The sequence below is a fragment of the Tinamus guttatus genome, unplaced genomic scaffold (assembly GCF_059628265.1).
Source record: "Tinamus guttatus ecotype Peru unplaced genomic scaffold, ASM5962826v1 Tinamus_guttatus_pri_ptg000497l, whole genome shotgun sequence".
NCBI classification, from domain to species: domain Eukaryota; kingdom Metazoa; phylum Chordata; class Aves; order Tinamiformes; family Tinamidae; genus Tinamus; species Tinamus guttatus.
In genome coordinates, this window is record NW_028289031.1 from 5,241,487 (window position 1) to 5,259,899 (window position 18,413).

The 18,413-nt window shown below is 39.2% G+C and overlaps 1 protein-coding gene across 1 annotated transcript in view; it reads left to right on the plus strand.

Moving 5' to 3' along the window:
* The first annotated feature begins 2,243 nt into the window (after positions 1-2,243).
* Positions 2,244-18,413, plus strand: part of LOC104565000 (reversion-inducing cysteine-rich protein with Kazal motifs) — a 49,056-nt gene continuing 32,886 nt past the window's right edge. The window contains exons 1-5 of the mRNA XM_088533362.1: positions 2,244-2,341; positions 5,744-5,802; positions 10,094-10,168; positions 11,487-11,523; positions 17,211-17,296. Of these exons, the coding sequence (XP_088389488.1) occupies positions 2,263-2,341; positions 5,744-5,802; positions 10,094-10,168; positions 11,487-11,523; positions 17,211-17,296 (336 nt within the window). The 5' untranslated portion in view covers positions 2,244-2,262. The remainder of the gene's footprint in view (positions 2,342-5,743; positions 5,803-10,093; positions 10,169-11,486; positions 11,524-17,210; positions 17,297-18,413) is intronic.

Sequence of the window (18,413 nt, forward strand, 5' to 3'; positions counted from 1 at the left end):
ATAAAACTTCTCTGAAATAGTCTTCACTGTGGCAACCTGTAAGAAACAGACAACATCCTCACATAATAGCAAGGAACAGACATCCTTTGGCTACACTGGTCCCACAGTTGGATCTACCGTAACAGTTTGCATGTGGACATATGTGAGATAGTAGCACAGGCCTGCCTAGCCCCAGCAGAAGGAAAGAAATAGAGTAAGTCTTAGTACAGGCTAACTACTCAGCATGTGCACACTTACCAACACTTTGGTGCTTGTTTACCTTATACCTTATTCACTTGTTTTTATCCAAATTAGATAAGTTAACACTAATTAATATTTCAGTAATTTTTAAGATATAACAAACTATGACAAGCTAATTATTCAAGCTACTACTACTACTACTACAAAAAAAAGATCAGGCTACAAACATTTTATAATATTCTAAGCAACATGAAATACAGCATATACGACACAATATTCGTTTTTCCTTAACATTTGACAGGATCAGCAAAAACCATCTTGGTTCAAGGTACATTTGTAGAAATGTTTCTGTGTTATCAAGTTTTAAAAATATGCTGTCAGGGTATTTATAACAAACTGATTTACACTGAGACTTTTTGTTAATTCAGAAACAACAAAAAATCTATTTCTCATTGTTAAATGTGGAGTAAGAATTAATTTCAAGCTGTTTTTTTTTTCTTTGTTTGCTTTTTTTTTCTTTTTGAAAGGTCTGTATTCGTAGTGTAACTAGAAAACAGTACCCCGCAGGTTTTACTCCTCTCCTTTTCCTCCAAATCTTTGAACTCTTTTTAGAACTACTGAATTAGGAACTTGTATTGTTACTACCTAAAGCAAAATCTTTAAAGCTTGTATTATTTCAAAATTCAGTTAGCTTCCTTAAAGTAAAAGAAGTAATTCCAAACATCTCACTTATTTCTTCTGGAGTTGAGGCTGTGACTTGAAGTGAAAACTGAGATATTTTAAACTGCCTAATATACTACCCTCTTTGCCTCTTTGCTTGTCTAATTAATAGTTTCTTATTATGTTGATTAATATTTCATACTTAACTGACATTCAGAAAAAACAGACTGTACAGAAACCACATTACCTGCTCCTGATATTCACCTACATTTGAAATGAAACAAAATTAAATTTTAGCATAAGATGTGGGAAGAAAATGTAACTAATTGGTTCTACTTGCCTTGTATTTTTGATGAAATTAAATCAACCTTAAAATTTGGCTAAATTTGCTTTTGGCTCTGCTTCCACCTAGTGGTCTAAAGATAAATTCTAATGATACTAAGCAGATGCAGAGTTAGAAAAATCAAGGTTTTTTTTTTCTTTTTTTTTTGGGGGGGGGGAGGGGGTGAAAACTATTTTGCTTGTGTGTAAGCTCCATTATTTAAATACAAAAAGTGTTCCTGACCTCTAGCATGAACATTTTTTTTCACAGATTACTTTGTCTACTTTTCAGTTTCTTGAATTCACAATTAAAGCTCTGCAAGAATCATCTATTCAGCAGCAGTAAAACTATATTCTGAATGCTTTAACATCACTCTTAAATGGTTTGATTTCAAATTAAAATACGATTAATGGCACAGTTGCCTCTTGTTGCTTTGCTTCTCGAAGCAGCAGCGTGATTTAATTACTCTGTACTGAGGGGAATGTTTTCTGTGCTGCCTTGTGTTTAATTTCATTTTGTTTTCTGGACCTTTTGTGCTTATGGCATTAAAATTGTTGACTTACCACACTGAAATCCTGCAGATTGTGCAGCTTGTAGAAGACCTATGGAGTCATTAATAGCTTGAGGTTCGACAGGCTGTCTTTGGAGGAACGAGTTCATGAGGACCACAGGCTGGAAGAGGGATACAAGCGGTATGTGGGACACTGACTTTTCTGCGTTTTTAAGGCGTTTACTGTTTTACTGTGGCCAGAGAGTCAGACAACGACATGTTGTTTACGCTGCCGGAAGCGGCCGTATTGGCGTTTCAGTGAGGGCACGCACTGAGGCAAAGCACCCCGCGGCTGGGGACACCCCGCGGCTGGGGACACCCCGCGGCGCAACGGCCGCGCGGCGCCGGGCACGGGCCGTTACGGCCGTTACGGCCGGCAACGTCCGCGCGGGCGGGGCGGGGCCCGGCGCGGGGGCCGCAGCCAATGGCGGGCGTGGAGCGGCGCGAGGGCGGGGGCGCCGGCGGCGTCAGGGCCTCGCCGCCTCTCCCGGCGCGGTGGGGAGGGAGGGGGTCGCCGGGCGGGATCGCGCCGCGGGCTCTCGAGCGGGCCATGACGGCGAGGGCCGCTCCGTGGCGCTGGGCCTTGCCCTGCCTGGCGGCGGCCGCGCTGCTCTGCCCCGCGGCGGCCGGTGAGTAGCGAGCGGGCTGGGGCGGGGGGAGCGAGGCGGCTCCGCGGGTCCCTGCGCGGCAACATGGCGCAGGGGCGAGGCCGGGCGCCGAAGCCCGCGGCGAGGCGGCCGCGGCGGCATCGCCCGCGGGGCTCGCGCCGTGCCGCGCTGCTTCCCGCTCTCCTTCCCCGGGGAGGGTTTTGGAGTGCCGGGGAGCGAGGGGGACGCAGGGGGGACTCTGCCGCTCCCCGCTGCCTCCGCACCTGCCCCGCGGCCACTTGTCGCCCCGCGCCGCAGCAGGTGAGGCCGAGGGCTCCGGCGCTGCCCGCGCCGCTGTCAGATGAGAGCGGGGCCGCATCGCCTTCCCGGCCGCGCTGCCTTGCCGCTGAGGGAAAAACGTTATGTTAGAGAGCGGGAGCCCGGCGTGAGCGTTAGCGTTAGCAGATGTGCGGGGAGAAGGGGGCTTTTGCCCCGTGTGGGAGCAGAGTTGTAAGCGAAGGTTAACTATGTCAAAAACAGTTTTAACATAAAATTGTTGGAATCTTCAGTAAGGCTAATAGTATTGGGTTTAAAAAAAAAAAAGTGAAGGCCACATGTTTCAAGCAGAGAAGTATGATGGTAAAATAGCGTTTCCCACATTAAAGCTGTCATAGAAGCTCACTTCCTGCCTTAATTAATTAATTGATTGCATTGTCAGTGCTGTTATAGAAATGAAAGACATGAAATATGTAATACTTAATGTAATTAAGTATTTAGTGCATAATGTTAAATCCTGAATCCTTAATCATTTATGGACATGTTGGTATTGCTCTGTGGTTCTCAACTCTGTAAAGGCACGTATTTAGGAAGGGAAAGAAACAGTAAATAGCTACTGGAATGGAATATGACATGGTCTAACCCTGCTTTCCCTTGGAAAACCTAATCTCATACTGCTGAGATAGCAGATTTTGTCAAGGAAGGAAGCGTAGTGTTTCTCATTAGTTAGGCATGAGTGAAGTTGTGAAATGAAACCTGGAAAACTGTTAGTAAAGCTAGAGAAAGTACAAATAACAAGGTAAGAGACTGACTGAACGGATCTTGTAAGGTTGTTCCAGAAGGGACTGACTGTGGGTAAGATTTGAGAATCATGCTTGGGATGGATATTGCCAATAACTTCCATTTATGACTTCAGTAATAAAGTTCAGTATAACCAAATAAATTTCCTGCTAATTCAAGATGCCATCGCTTGATTATGATTTTGTCTGAAAGGAATTGAATGACTGCGAGGTTTAGCATATTGCTATTTCTTTGTGACCCTCGCTAGTTTAATTGATGAAACTTGAAACTCAGCAGTAGAAATGATAGAGGAGAATTATCCAATTATCCTCCTTGTATGTTAGTTGATCATAGGAAGGTTGAGAGCCACTGAAAACCAATGGTCAAAAGGCCAGAGATGATTAAATAATCTCTGTGAAGAAGATTTTAAATGAAAGTTGTCTAGGATATTCATGAACTTGAATCATGTATGTCTTTAAACTTTTAGATAATTTAATCATTGTAAATTTCTAATGCTGTGGTTTTGTAAGGGGGATAAAAAAGCTTTTTAGTTAAGTGAAACAATTACTGAATTTTGAGTGTGGTAGAACCTGTTAATGGTGAGTCTGGTTCTTGGCATGAATCAGCTCACTAAATTTAGTGCAGGGAAATCTGCAGAGTCCTGTGGGTCTTCCTCAAAGCAGAAGACTTCTGAAGCCATCAGCAACATCTGTTTATCCTTTTCTGTGATGGTGGGAAAATGGCAAAACCATCAAAGACAATTTTACAATTTCATTCTTTCATTCTGTTGTGTTGTAAGCAGGATTTTACTGCTGTCTTCGTTTACTGCAAGCATTTGGCTTTGTTGTTTCTATTTATTAATGGAAATACTCACCAATTACAAACTCCACTCTGCTTTGTCCTGTTTCCGCTTCAGGAAGTAAAGATTTATACATAAAATTATAACTTGAATCTATAGTAGCCATAGTAGCATTGTGACTGAATTTGTTTCAGGCAACCTTTTCTCTGTCTTTCTCTCTCTTTCTCTCTCTCTTTCTTTCTTTTTTTATCCTTTTCCATTTCCTTGAAATTTTCAAGCTTAAATATTCTAGGTTTATTTTCATGTCAATTTAATATTGGAGGATTTTGGTTTTGGTGGTGGATTTATTTATTTACTTTTTACGCTGGCTACCTTTCTGCAGTAGCTACAAACTTGCAGATGAAAACAGAGGTAAACTTGAATTTATTGAGGAATTATTTCCAAAAATGCCTGTTCTTGGTTCAGAAAGAATCCCTTTAGATCTGGTGACTGTGTGTTATGAAATACTACTTTATATATGTGGTAAAATTGTACAGATTTTTCTTTTATTTTTATTGGCATGGTATTTAGCTCAGATACAGTTGAGCATGAATTAATCATTAGAAGTTTGGGATTTTGGGGAGGTAGGTTACATACAAGTTTCCACACAAATATATAACTTACAGTATGTGAAGATGTATTTAGACATAAAAGGAGCTTTGAAGGAAATCTTTCTTTAAGACTTTTGTTAGAAAAGTTCCCAGCACTAGGCAATAAGGATGAAAAAGTGTACCAAGCAGTTGTACTATTCACTTTGTTGGCCAAAGCGAACTCTGAAGTGAGGAAAAAGTTATTTGGGTGCTAGGGAAAGAAAAACACAACAGTGGGTTTTTTTTTTTTTTTTAAGCAACTTTAAACCCAAGTGCTTCATAACTTCTCAGTGCTTCAGTTCTCATTTGTTTTCTTGTTCAGAGGTTCAACTGTGTTTGTCCTTTAAGAGAAGTTTTGCAGATCTAAATAACAGATAATCATCTCTTGCTAGTGAAATTACAGATGTGTTCTAACTTTTTAAGAATACGAAGTTCAATCTGTGTTCACCACTGTATGTAATGGGGCTCCTGCTCCCATTTCCTTTTCCCAGTTTCCTTTTCCTAATTGCTGCTTTCACTTTTTTGATTTTTCTGTGAACCAGTTGAACTCACAAAGGCACATAGCTTCTGTGTTATTGGATTTTTTTTTTAAGTCATCTTTTATTTTTTTCCTGGCTTAATAAATTGAATTGCCTCATGACGGGATTTGGCAGGTGCTAAATGAAGTGCGTGGTAAATAGAAGTTGTGTGGCTGCAAGTAGAGGGAAGATCATTGAGCTCTCCTTTGGCTGGCAATGAAGGTTTGGGTGCGATTCTGGGAGGTTGGACAAGCTGGTCTGAATCAACTTCAGAACAAAGATGTTCTTTTTTGCCTTCTGGGAAGCAAGATTTCTCACAGTGGCCTGTAGAGCAGCTAAGTTGACCTGATGGCCCCGTCAGCTGGGCACTTCTTTTGAGAAGTGGGAGTTAAAAGTGCTTTAAGACTTTTAAACCCATTTTTTCCTCCCTGCTTTTCCATAGGCTTGTCTTGTTGTTATCATGCGAAGGACAACTTAATGTGTCGTGATGTTTGTGAACAGGTAAGCTTATTTTAAATTTAGTTTGTCTTTCAGCTTTGAAATCATGCCTGTAAAAGATGATGTAGCAAGGTTAGCGCTATGGATAAATGACTATGAATGATAAATGACTATGTCTGTACTGTTCAGAAATCTGTTTACTTTATTCATAAGGTGATACAAAGAACAGCTTGTGCTAAATTCAAACATGGAAAATGTTTTTCTACAACTTGTGTTTAGATTTGTACCTCTGGGTAATAAGTTGCCCACCTTTATGCAAGTATGTATGTGTATATATATGCTTTGCTGACATACAATTTTTATATTAGAATTGTGTCCTTGAATCATACTTGTTCCCTTTTCTTGCCCTTGTTATATGCTGTGGAGCTAGTCAAGCACTTAACCTGGTTATGGTGGGTTTTTTTTTTTGTTGTTGTTTTTTGTGATTACATTAGCAAAACCTTTTAGTTTAAATTCCTCTTTTCCCTCCCTGTTGTAGTTCTGAAGTGCAAAGAAATTCCCTTTCAGGTTCCCAATTAAGCCAAACAAGGAAAAGTCTTTTAGTCCCAATGCCTAAAATATTCTCATTTCTAGGGTTATTCCTGCAGCCCTTCCACATAAATGTATCTCTTTGAATATAGGTAACCAAAATTATACACAATTTTTTGTATAAACAAAAGTACCACTCAATCTTAAGAACAGTGTTAAAACTAATGTATGAGAGAGAGAGTACACTGGTATATAAGTCAAGCGGTGTTACTTACGTTTAGTTGGAATTTGGAATAATCTACCTGAATCTTTGATCTGTTCCAACGATTTGTATTTTCCAGTTTATCATATGAATTCCCGTTAGGCATTGTGAATGTCTAATGAAAGGCATTGAGCTTTACTGTCAGATTTCTTCCCATTTTTGTCATATTGTTTCTAGTTTCTCCTCTCTGCTTGGATACTGAACATAGAAAGTGGAGTACTCCTGGTTAACATCTTTGTCAATGCCCTGGAGAAGGCAACAGATTGCACTCATTGAGTTTGCAGATGGCACTAAACTGGCAGGAAGGGTTGATAACCTCAAAGGCAGAGGTGCCCCAGGCAGAGGAAGGGACAGAGGAGTGAAGCAGCAGGAAAACTCAGTGCAAAGTCCTGCACCTGGGAAGAAAGAAGCTCTTGCAACAATACAGGTTGGGTATTGATGGGCTGGTCAGCAGCTCTGCTGAAAAGGACTTAGAGGATGTGCCACCAGCAAGCTGAACACGAGCCACCCACGTGCCCTGGCAGCAAGGCACACATCCTGGGTTACATTAACAGAGCAGAGCCAGTAGGTCTAAGGAAGTGGTTCTGTGCCTTTAGGAGCACTTGTTAGACGACGCGCTGCATCGGGCTTGAGGCCCCTTAGCACGGGGAAGATGCTGATGAGCTGGAGCAAGTTGAGCTGCCAGACAAGAGGGCTACCAAAAATGTCAGGAGGCTGGAGCATATGCCTTGTGAGAAGCAGCAAAGGGAACTCTGCTTGGTCAGCTGGTGGAAAGCAGGGGAACTCAGAGCAGCTTCTGACACCTACAAGAAGATTGATGGGAAGACAGAGCCAGACTCTTCAGTGGTGCTTAGTATGAGGATAGGAGACATAGACAAAAACTGAAGCTAGAAAATTCCAACTTGGTATAAGGAGAATCTCTTTCACCACAAGAACAGCAGTGGAACAGAGAGGTTGTGCTGTCTCAGAACTCAGAGGTTTTGAAGGCATGAGTGGGTAAAAGCCTGAGCAACATGATCTGGCCTCATAGTGTGACTTGCTCTGAGCAGGAGATTGGACTAAGATGGCCTTCTGAGAGTCATTCCAGCCTGAATTATTTTATGATTTAGTGACCCTGGAAGACTCCAAATACTACTGCAATTGTTCTTGCTCTCTTTTCTTGAGTCAAGTCCTCTTGTCATTCTTGATGATTTTATCAAGTTGAATCCTTTTGTAATAAACTGTGTTTTATTTTTTCTTCTGAAAAATCTGAATTATACCCATGTTTCTGTTATTCCTGAAATTTCCTATTTCATATCCCACACCAATATGTATATTCCCATCCCTTTTGTTGCCTGTTTACTGTTTTAATTTAGAAGTGTTTCATTTATTTGGACTGTTGCAAACGCAAGAGCCATAAACATAATTTCAGGTGAGATAGAAGATGATTTAGAATGTGCTGAAAGCTCAATTTAACACTGCCATTGATCCTTTAAAAAAAAAAAAGAGGTGGGCAAAGATTGAGGTAAAAGTGTATTTTAAGAAACTAGAAACATTATTGTTGCTTTAAGAAAATGAGATGAGCGTTAAGAGTGCAAAATGCTCTGAAAGAGATGAGGGGAAAAAAAAAGAAGTAATAAATTTACGTGATACAAAGTTGTTCATGGAAGTCAACAAGATCAGGTAAAATTTCTTCCCTAGCATAGGAGTTGGAAGAGGTCTCTGGGGGTTCCTCTAGCCTGACCTCCTCAGAGGGTGTGAGCTTCAACCTTAAATCAAGTTGCTCAGGACCTTGTTCAGTCAAGTGCTGAATATCCTCAAGGATAGAATTTCTACAAACTCACTTGGGAACTAGTTCCAGTGCTTAACTGCTCTAGTAGTGAAGTGTTTTTGTTTTGTATTGTTTTCCCAGATAGAATTTATTTTGCTGCCACTCGTTACTGTTTTCTCTGTGCAGCTCTAAGAATCTGGCTCTGTCTCGTCTGTCGCCCCTATTTAGACAGTATAAGGCTATGCTTTATATTCCTCCATGTTTTACCCTTCTTCAGTTTGCGTGTGTGGAGGGAACAACCACCAAAAAACCAGTCCCTCAAGCTTTTAGTACGTCAGATTCGAGCATCCTAAACACTTTTGTGGCTTTCTACTGGATGCCCTGCAGCTCATTAATTGCACTGAGGAGACACAAAGCTGTACGTGCTATTACAGATTTGGTCTCCTGATTGTCAAATTAAGGGAATGGCCTTTGCTCAAACTGCTGGCAGTGCCATTGCTAACTGCTGACCCGTGTTTGACTTGTCATCTGCCAGGACCTTAAACCTTTCCTGAAAAGCTGCTTTCTAGCCAGTGAGCACCCAGCCTGTAGTGATGCGTGGTGTTAGTCTAGCCAGGTACAAGGCTTTGCATCTGCCTTTGAACTTTGTGAGCATCCTGTCAGCCCATTTCTCCAGTGTGGCATCAACAGTGCCAGTTTAACTCCTTAATTATAGCATGTGCAAGTGGCTGACGTTGCAACTGCTGACTGCTAACCTTCAAGTCCAGTCAGTTTGTCATCTGCCTTGTAAGCCACCTATCCCATCCTGGTTTTTGTTCTAAAAATACTATGAGAGGCTATATAAAAATCCTTATAAAAGTCAAGATAAACAATATCTGTTACTGTCCATTCCCCTTTTCCCCCTTCCTCCAGTCCTTCTATCCATTATAGAAAGTTGTCAGCCACAATTTGCCTTGATTTTCCCACGCTGCCTGTTTATAATCACCTTTTTGTCACCTATTTATCTTTCATGTGCCCTGCCATGGCTCCAGGAGGATGTGCTCCATAATCTTCTTGGGGGACTGAGAACAGGCTTATTGTCCTGTGATTGCCCACATTACCCTTCTTGTCTGTCTAGATGGGTATGATGGTTGTGTGTTTTCAGTTGTCAGGAATTGCCTCCAATCACCATGACCCTTCAAATCTGCTGGCAAGCTGCCTTACAGACATTGCTGGCTCACTCGGCACTTTTAATTGCATCCCATCCAGTTCTATGAACTCCAGTTTAGTTAGTTCACTCAGATGGTCCTAAATTTGATCTTGTTCCACTGCACACAGTATTTACCTCCTTCCCTGCCCTGTCAGTTTTGATAGCTTATTTATCTGATGGGGGTTTTATTCATCTTCATTCCACATGAGTTGTTGTTCTGACTTTCTGGAAGGGGTTTAGTTGCCTGAAATAATATGTAGCAGATTTTTTTTTTCCCCTTCTAGTTACATAATATTTTGGCAAGTGGATCAAGTGCTATTTTTTCTTTTCCTTTGCCAACTCCTTATAAACTCCTGGAAGGAAGTTTTTGAGGATGAAACTCCACTTCTTTGCTTTCTTTTCCGTAAAAGGTGTAGCATGTTTGAGCAGCTATTGGTGTAAAAAAGGATAAATTAATTTTGCAAGTGTTACGTGCTGTTACCCAGAGTTGTGAAAAAATAGATAGTAGTGACCTGAAATTTAAGCTAAAAAGGGGGAGTTAAATTGAAAAGAACATTAATTTGTTGTTACATGTCTTGTTACGTGTTTGTGTGTTTTAAAATGTGTTCTGTTTCTGTTATAAAAGATTTTATCTTCTAAGAGTGATTCACGTTTGAAGCATTTACTGCAACGAGCACCCGAGTATTGTCCAGAATCAATGGTAAGGCTTGATAGCTTTAAATAATAATTATAAAATATATAGTCAGGCAGTAATAAAGTCTTTTTTGCAAAAAGAGTTTTAAGTGATTCATAGAGTTATTTTTCTTTGAGGAGGTAAAGAATCACAGAATGGTTGAGATGGGAAGGGACCTCTAGAGATCATCTAGTGCAACCCGCCTGCTCAAGTAAGGACACCTGGAGCACGTGGCGCAGGGTGGCATCCAGATGGGGTTTGAAGATCTCCAGACAGGGGGCCTCCACAACCTCTCTGGGCAGCCTGTTCCAGGGCTCTATCACCCTCACAGTAAATAGGTTCTTCCTCTATATGGAGATAAAACTTCCTGTGTTTTAATTTATACTTGCTACTGCTTGTTCTTTTGCTGGCAGCCACTGAGGATATGCCCGTATATACGTCTTCCAATCTTTTTCATATTAGGAAGGTTATAAAGCTTCTTAAAATAGGTTTTTTAGGTTTTTTTTTGTTGTTGTTTGTTTGTTTGTTTGTTTTAAATGTCAGTTTTTATAAAATGAGGAAAATTTGCCTTATATTGGCAAGAATTTTGTGTTAGGTGACTGTCATTTTAGTCCCCTGGAGATTGTTGACAGGGACCTATTTTAGCCTGTGTATTCCACTTTGTGTGTGGGAAAGAACCGAGATATCCTGGTTAGGCTGAGGCAAGGAGAGCCTCATAGTTATTTTGAATGTATGACCATATTCAAAAAGCTGAAGTAATGCTTTTATTGGTAAGTATTTTTACGGTTTCTTAAAAGTTATTTCTTGTATTACTAGGGGGGAAAATTGTATATTAACTGCATCGTACTTTTGGGATCATCTAGTTCATCTTGCCTATCTATCTTGCCTATTGCATGAGGGCCTTAAAGCCCTCCTGTTTTGTTTTGTGTGTTGTGAGAGGTGGTTTGCTTGTTTACTTGTTTCTAGTTGGTAGAGAGAAATAGTAGGTCAACAAGTTCTCCCCAGATCTTGGTTCTAGATAAACCTTTTTTGACTATCCACTCTGACTAGCCCATTGTTGTTTAATTCTCTAAATACTGGTGAGAAAGTTGACCAGCTAGTTTAGTTTGGATTATTATAGGTTGTTTTGTACCTATAACATTGCTCTTGATTAGACATTCTGTAGGTGGCAGCCTTGTGATAACTTAGATGACGTAGTGCTTCCTTTACAAATGCTTTAGGTGTAGATGAGTTCTACCAATAGGATACTTAAACCCCAGGACAAATATGCTGAAAATGGTATTTTATATCTGCTAGAAACACTTTTATATTGTAGACTTTTTCTTAATTGCACTTTACCTTTCAGGGAGAAGTTTGGGGCTGTATCAATTCTTCTTTGCCAGGTAAGATATACTGGTTCATTGTTGAATTGGATTTTTTTTTAAAACAAATACATGATTTTATGTTCTGTCTCTCACCTGCACCTACAGATTTTAAAATAATATAGCTTAAAGTATGCCATTTGTTTGCCTGTTTCTTTTACTCCTAAATTGTTACCATATGCATTTTTTTCTTGCAAAACTTTTCCTGGTTAGAAATTGTTGGATATGTTTGTGTAATTAATCTGTGTCACATTGGAGAAATACCCACGGGTTTGGTCCATTTAAAAATTTTCTCTTATTTTTATTTTTAGTATACCTTAGTCTATATAAATATACCTTAATACTAGACAATTATGGATTATTGCTGTTTTGTTCAGCTGCAGTGTCACTTGGAAAAAAATAAGTAATTGAGAGAAATAGTAGAAACTAGACAAACATAATTTAGGCAGTGGAAAGACTCAGATAAAGAATCAAACTGCTTGTTATAGGTGGGTTTAGAAGACTAAAGCATGAATTTAAAACAGGACTGTTATGTTGAGAGATTAAAATAGATGAAATATGACTTGATACTGTGCATCTGTTTTGAACCACTGAGTGAAATTGTCATGCTACAGTTGAAAAAGTGATAGTGAGGAAAGAGTGCTGAAATAGTGTTATATTGCTTAATTTGAATTTATTTTCCCATTTCAGAGGCAAACTGTAGAATCTTATGCATACAAAGGGATTTGTTAGTTTTGATTTTGCTAGTATCTATAATATATTTTGGAAGTTGCAACCCTTTTCTGTCATCTAAAACCTGACATTTTTAAAATCAGAAGTAAGACCTACTCTTTCCTGAAACTCTACTACTATTCACAAATGAGTGTTGATGGCTTTATTGCAAAAGAGGAATACATGTTTTCTGTAAAAATTTAAGTTTATGTTAGCAAGTAAAAAAGTATTTGAAATCTGTGCCAATGAACCACTGAACCAGATGTGAGACCTCTTTAGGGCCTTTATGGTGTGATGTCATTATCACACCATATGATGGTGTGTTTATGGAAAAAACACTGCTTCAACGATGATGGAAATCATGATTTGTCTTGTGATAAAAGTGAAATATTCCTGTAGTACCCTGAGCCTTGTACCTGCGTGAAGCCTATAAAGCTTCTCATGCACCCCATGAAGTTCTCATTCTTGTGAAATTACATTGCGTAATTCTGTTTTTTTGTCTTTGATGTGAGCTGCTTTTAAAATTCTTCTAATTCCATGGTCTTCTGATTCCATGGCTTGCAAGATTTTTTTTTTTTTTTTTTTTTTAATTACTGGTTTAGTTTTTACAGGGCAGTATTACAGGAAAAGGTTTCATTCCCTTTCTGGGAAGTCAGTGCAGTTAGGTGTCTCTAAAGTACCTGTACATGAATTCATGTGACATGGTGAACAAACAGGAGGAACTAGAGCTAGGTGTATGACTGGAGGTCTATAATCTCACTGGGGTCTGAGAGATGTGGTTGGAAGGTTCCCACATTTTGAGTTCTGCAGTGGATGGACACAAACTCTATAGGGAAGCTGATGAAATATGGCCTAGATAAGTGGACTGACACCTGCCTGAACTGCTGACATCAGAGTGTAGTGATGGGTAGCACGAAGTCCAGCTAGAGGCCTGTCACTAGTGGTGTATCTAGTATTGGATTCAATGCTGTCGCATCTTTATTAGTGACCTAGATGACCCTCAGCAAGTCTGCAAATGATGCAAAACTGGGAGAGTTGATGGATACACTAGATGGCTGTGTAGCCATTCAGAGTGACTTTGACATGCTGTAGAAATGAGCAGAGAAGAATCTACCTCATAAAGCTCAGTAAAGGGAAACACCAAGTCACGTGCCTAGGGAGCGCCTCATGCACCAGGACATGCTGGGTCCCACCACTTGGAAAGCAGCTTTGCAGAAAGACTTGAGGATCTTGGCAGACAAGTTGACCGTGAGCGAGCCATGTGCCTCAGGGCAAAGGCGGCCAACAGCATCATGGGCTTTACTAGGAAGACCCCTGGCAGCAGGTCAAAGGAAGTGATCCAGTGATCCTTCTGCAGACTTGGCACTGGTAAGACCACATCTAGAGTGTTGCACCCAGCTGGGGGCTCTTCAGTACAATAAAATCTTAGCCATACCAGTGCATGTCTAGCAGAGCTTTTAAGTTGTCCCCTTAGACTGATGAAGGCATTGGAGCCTGTAATGTGAAGACAGGCTGAGAGTGCTGCTCTCTCTTCTCAAGAGAAAGCTTGAGGGGCAGGAGGGAGGGTGATTTTGTTAATTTGCATAAATATCTGATGGGAGAGTCTGAAGAAAACAGACCAGAGTCATCTCAGTAGTAACTAGTGAAAGAGAAAGAGGCAACAGGCACAAATTAAAATACAGGAAATACTAGCTAAATTTAAGAAAAATATTTTTTTATCCTGTAGCAGTGGTTGAACACAGGAGCAGGTTGTCCAGGGAGGTTACAGAACCTCTGAACATGGTCTTGGACAGTCCACTTTAGCTGACCCAGTTTTCAGCAGGGGGGTTAGAATAGACAGTCTCCAGAGACTGCCTGAAAAGACTTTTACAGTTACTATCATTCTGAACAGTATGAAATACACATTAGAACCTATTTTGTGTATGAGGTTAAATGGACTAAGTTGCATAATTACATGTGCTAAATCACTTGTAATTATGATTTACTGCCTGATGCATGCATGTGTCCTTAGGGTATTCTCATTGTGGTTTGTAGCTTCTTCCCTTCCTTCCTTACAGTAACTTGTTGTGACTATTAGATATTCATGTTTTGAAGCTGATTTACCAGTCACTTCATTACTGCAGTTATTACACCATAAAATTGTGATGTTCTTGTAGCCAGTATTGAGCTTTCTATCTCTACTACCCAACTTCCCATTTTTTCATTTCCTTAAACCCTTCACAAGTGTTTTCTAATAACTTCTCTTTATGGGGTTATCCTCACAAAGTAATGTTCTAATTAATGTTTTATTGTCCTTGCCAATACGATGTTGTACATTTGAAAGGCTTAAGACTGGATATTTAGGAATGTAACAATTCTCTGAAAGAAAAAAGTTCTCTATTTTCTGAAAGCAACTACTAAGGAGCGTTTTAATGGAGAAGTTCTTTTTAAAAAGCTAGTAGTTGTCAATATTTATTAAATCTAGGAAGCTTACACAATCTTATTTTGGGGGGCATGGCAAATTAGAAAAGCTTTATCTGACCACGCATGTGTGATATGTGATATGATTTATGTTCTATTTATATTTTGATAAATCAAATCTATGGACTGCAGACTATTGCCCATAGAAGGTGTGTTTTTGTTTCTAAATGCATATGTCTTTATTACTTCAATCAGAAAATTAATTTATAGGCTGCTCTAATAAAATAGCTTTTTTAATGTAGATGTGATATCAGACTTTTCTTCATGAGCTTATCTGCTGCTCTGAAATATTTTGAGGAGAGCTCCTTCAGCATGGCTGGAGCTTATCAACATTCTTCATGTGTCATGTATTTGTAGCTTGGGGTTTTACACTGTATTTGGTACAAGGTTACTACTTGCCTCTTGTATCAGAGTTGAGTCCTAGTAAAAGTACATTTGGGAAAACGGGCTCCATCTTGCATAGAGTAGTGCTTTGCAGTGTTGTGTTTACCCCGCCCCAAACCTCACAACTAGATTTGTTGTGTGTGTTTTCTCATGGATATAGCTTGTTATTGCAACAGAAGTTAGTGGAAATTGTTCTCATATTGGCTCATAATCTTGCTTTTAATTAGCTTGCCTGTATTTTAAAATAACCTTAAAATATCAATATCCTGCTGAGCTGTTTTGACTGCAAGTAGTATGTGTATAGCTCCACGTCTGACAGTTGTGCAGAAACAACTGTTACATATTTTTAAGGCCAAAAAGGCACTGTATTGAGCTGTTGGTTTTGTAACTAACTGCAGATGTGTATTTTCACATATTTGTGTCACTTTCATCTAGACAGCTGCTTATTTCTGAACTTAGTTTTAAAAATTGCATCAAACTTGGAATTTTTGAACATCGATAAACTGATGATTTATGCATGGCAACTATCTCTTGAATGCTTTCAGAGAGTTGCTCAATCGCTGAAAAACACTTTCCTTACCCAGATAGGGAAATAGAGTATAAACTGAATTTGCAATTTTTTGTGGCCTTCATATATTTCTTCACTAGCTTGTGCAACTTGGGAAGGTGAGCCAAGACTCAATAAAAAGAGAATTCAGACTCTCTTCAAAGAGATGACTGAACCATTGACCTACAGGGTTTTCAGAAAGTCCAGGCCCTTCAAATAAGACAGAGCCACTAACAACTGGCCAACTGCAGGCTGAATCCAAAAGCTGTTGCGCACCTTGGCCTCTCTGCCTCACCCCTGCTCTCTCCCACAATCCTGCCACGTTGCTTGTGCCCAGCAATAATGCCTTAATTTTCTTTCTGAAATTCTAATTACTGCTCTAATTTGCTGAAAACTATGCTAATTTAGCAAAAGCATTTTCTTTATCTCTTTATAAACTTACTATGTTTTCTTAAGTTGCCTGTTAGAATGTCACGAGAGACTGATACTAGAAAGGCTGTAGGCAAAGGCAATTCTATGTCATCTATGTTGGCAATGCCAACACAGTGTTTTTTAAAAATCAGTTTTGTTCTTGATAAATCCATACTAGCTATTGTTTTCCATTCCTTGCAAGTAACTTCTGATTATTTTTTTTTCCAGCATGTTCTTAGCTCACTGGTCTATAACACCCACCTCTTCAACTTCCTATTTCTAAATCTAGACATCCCATTTGACTTTCCAGAATAGGTATTTCTACTGTGCTCTGGAATACTTTTGAAATTAAGAAATTGGTTATTTTATGCCTTCTACTACCAGCTTATTTTTTCCTAGGTAGAGGATATAATTTGCATATCCCAAAAAAAGGACTTTGTAACAAAAACTGAAAGTGATTCATTTGAGCTAGGTATATTTTTCCTAAGGAAAAAATAGTGGGACAAGGTATAAAATGAGCCTAAAGGCTGCTCCATAGATCAAACCTTCCCTCTACCTATTTTACGTGTAATGTTCAAGACAGAAATAGTTAAAGGAATGCATTCTTTTTCATTTGATTTCTGAAGTCTTGAAAATATCTGTGAATATAGACTTACTTCGGAGGAATCTCTAGAAGAGATGAAACAAGCTATTGCAAGAATTCTTTCCTGTGTGACTTTGCAGTAAGATGGGGAGAATGAGAACAATGAAATAGGTAGGAAAAAAAAGAGAGAAAGGAAGACAGGAGACTTATTCAACTCAAATATCAAAATGTGCTAATCAGTGAAATAAACTACAGAAGAAGCTTGGAGGAAAAAAAAGAAACAAAAAGTCATATTCTGTGTTGAGGAACTTGATTTAAAATGATGCTATTGAAACCTATATTAAAATGTGTCTGAATAAAATAAAGTTTTAATTATGTTTTTTTTGGTTGGCTTATACTGACTTATACCTTAGATTAACCAGATTACGTGATGGAAATTGCAATTCAGGGTATAGAAGTCACTACAAACCAGTGTAACCTATAAGTAGGTTTTGTGAAAGAGAACAAGGTTTATCGTGTTTGAAAAGTAACTGACTTGTGGGCTGGTGAAAAGAAAATAATGTCACAGTTTCTCTTATTATTACAATATATGCTGCCTTTTTATTTTTAAAGGAGTTCTGAAGAAGTCTGATGGTTGGGTTGGCTTAGGTTGCTGTGAGCTAGCCATTGCTGTGGAGTGCCGACAAGCATGTAAACAGGTATGGCCTTCTGATTTTTTTCACGTGCCTTATATTAAGGGATAGAGCACTGCATTCCTGTTGCATATGACATGTCATATGGACATATTACTGTTTGTGAGCTTGAGGTTTAAGACTTTTTTACAGCAAATTTATATTATTATATAATCACTCTTTAAAATTGCAAAACTTGACAAGGAATTTGCCAGAAAGCAGGTAATTCTTTATATTAGACTCTTATACGGATGTTTATTTTTAACAGTATTGTAGGACTAGGCTGTTCACTGGGACTTGATAACCTGGAAGAGGAAATTTTACAATCTCAAGATGAGCATTTTCAAGGAGAAAACCTGATGTTTCTATAAACAGTGTGTTGTGTGTGCATGTGTGAGATGGTACACGTGCAATCCTGAATAAAGGATTTCTAATCTACCAGGTCTGTCAGTTAGGTAGCAGGGTCTGTCACTTGTCTTCTAACCTACTCAAAATGTCTTATTGTATTGGAGCTGAGCTGTTTTGAAAGCTGTATGTCGTGATCAATAGGGGCAGAAAATCATTTGCTTTTCACTGAGTATCGTCAGGTGAAATACAAACTCTTTAAAACACAAAACATTTTTTTTTCTTAATACTGTAGTTCGATAATTTAAAATTCAATGCTCTGACACTTCTTAAATGTACTCTACACACCTTTAGAAGGATTTGGGTAGTTTACTTGCTTTTCTCCTTTGAGTCAATAGCAAACTAATATTTAGTGCCTACCAAAATATTTTGGATTGGACATGATCACTGAAATCTAACAAGAAGGAAAAAAATTATGAAGTTTGCTGTTAAGATTACATTTTAATCTAGGAAGTTGAATTGCAAGTTAAGTCAACGTAGCCTTACTTTGCTGCTCAAGCAGAAAGAACTTAGTCTTGCTTTTCTGCTCTGGCACACTGTGCTACTACCATATGAGACCTACCTATCTTGGGGTCTTTTTTCCCCCCAGTGTATCGTATTGCTTTTAGTGGTGGATGAAGGGAGGGAAGTAGATTAGCCACTGGTGGTAACTGGAGAGATAGTTCCTTGATAAATGGTGTTGCTACGAAGTTATTTGAAGAAAGGAAGCATCAGCTCCTTAGGGCTTTTAGCTCAGTTG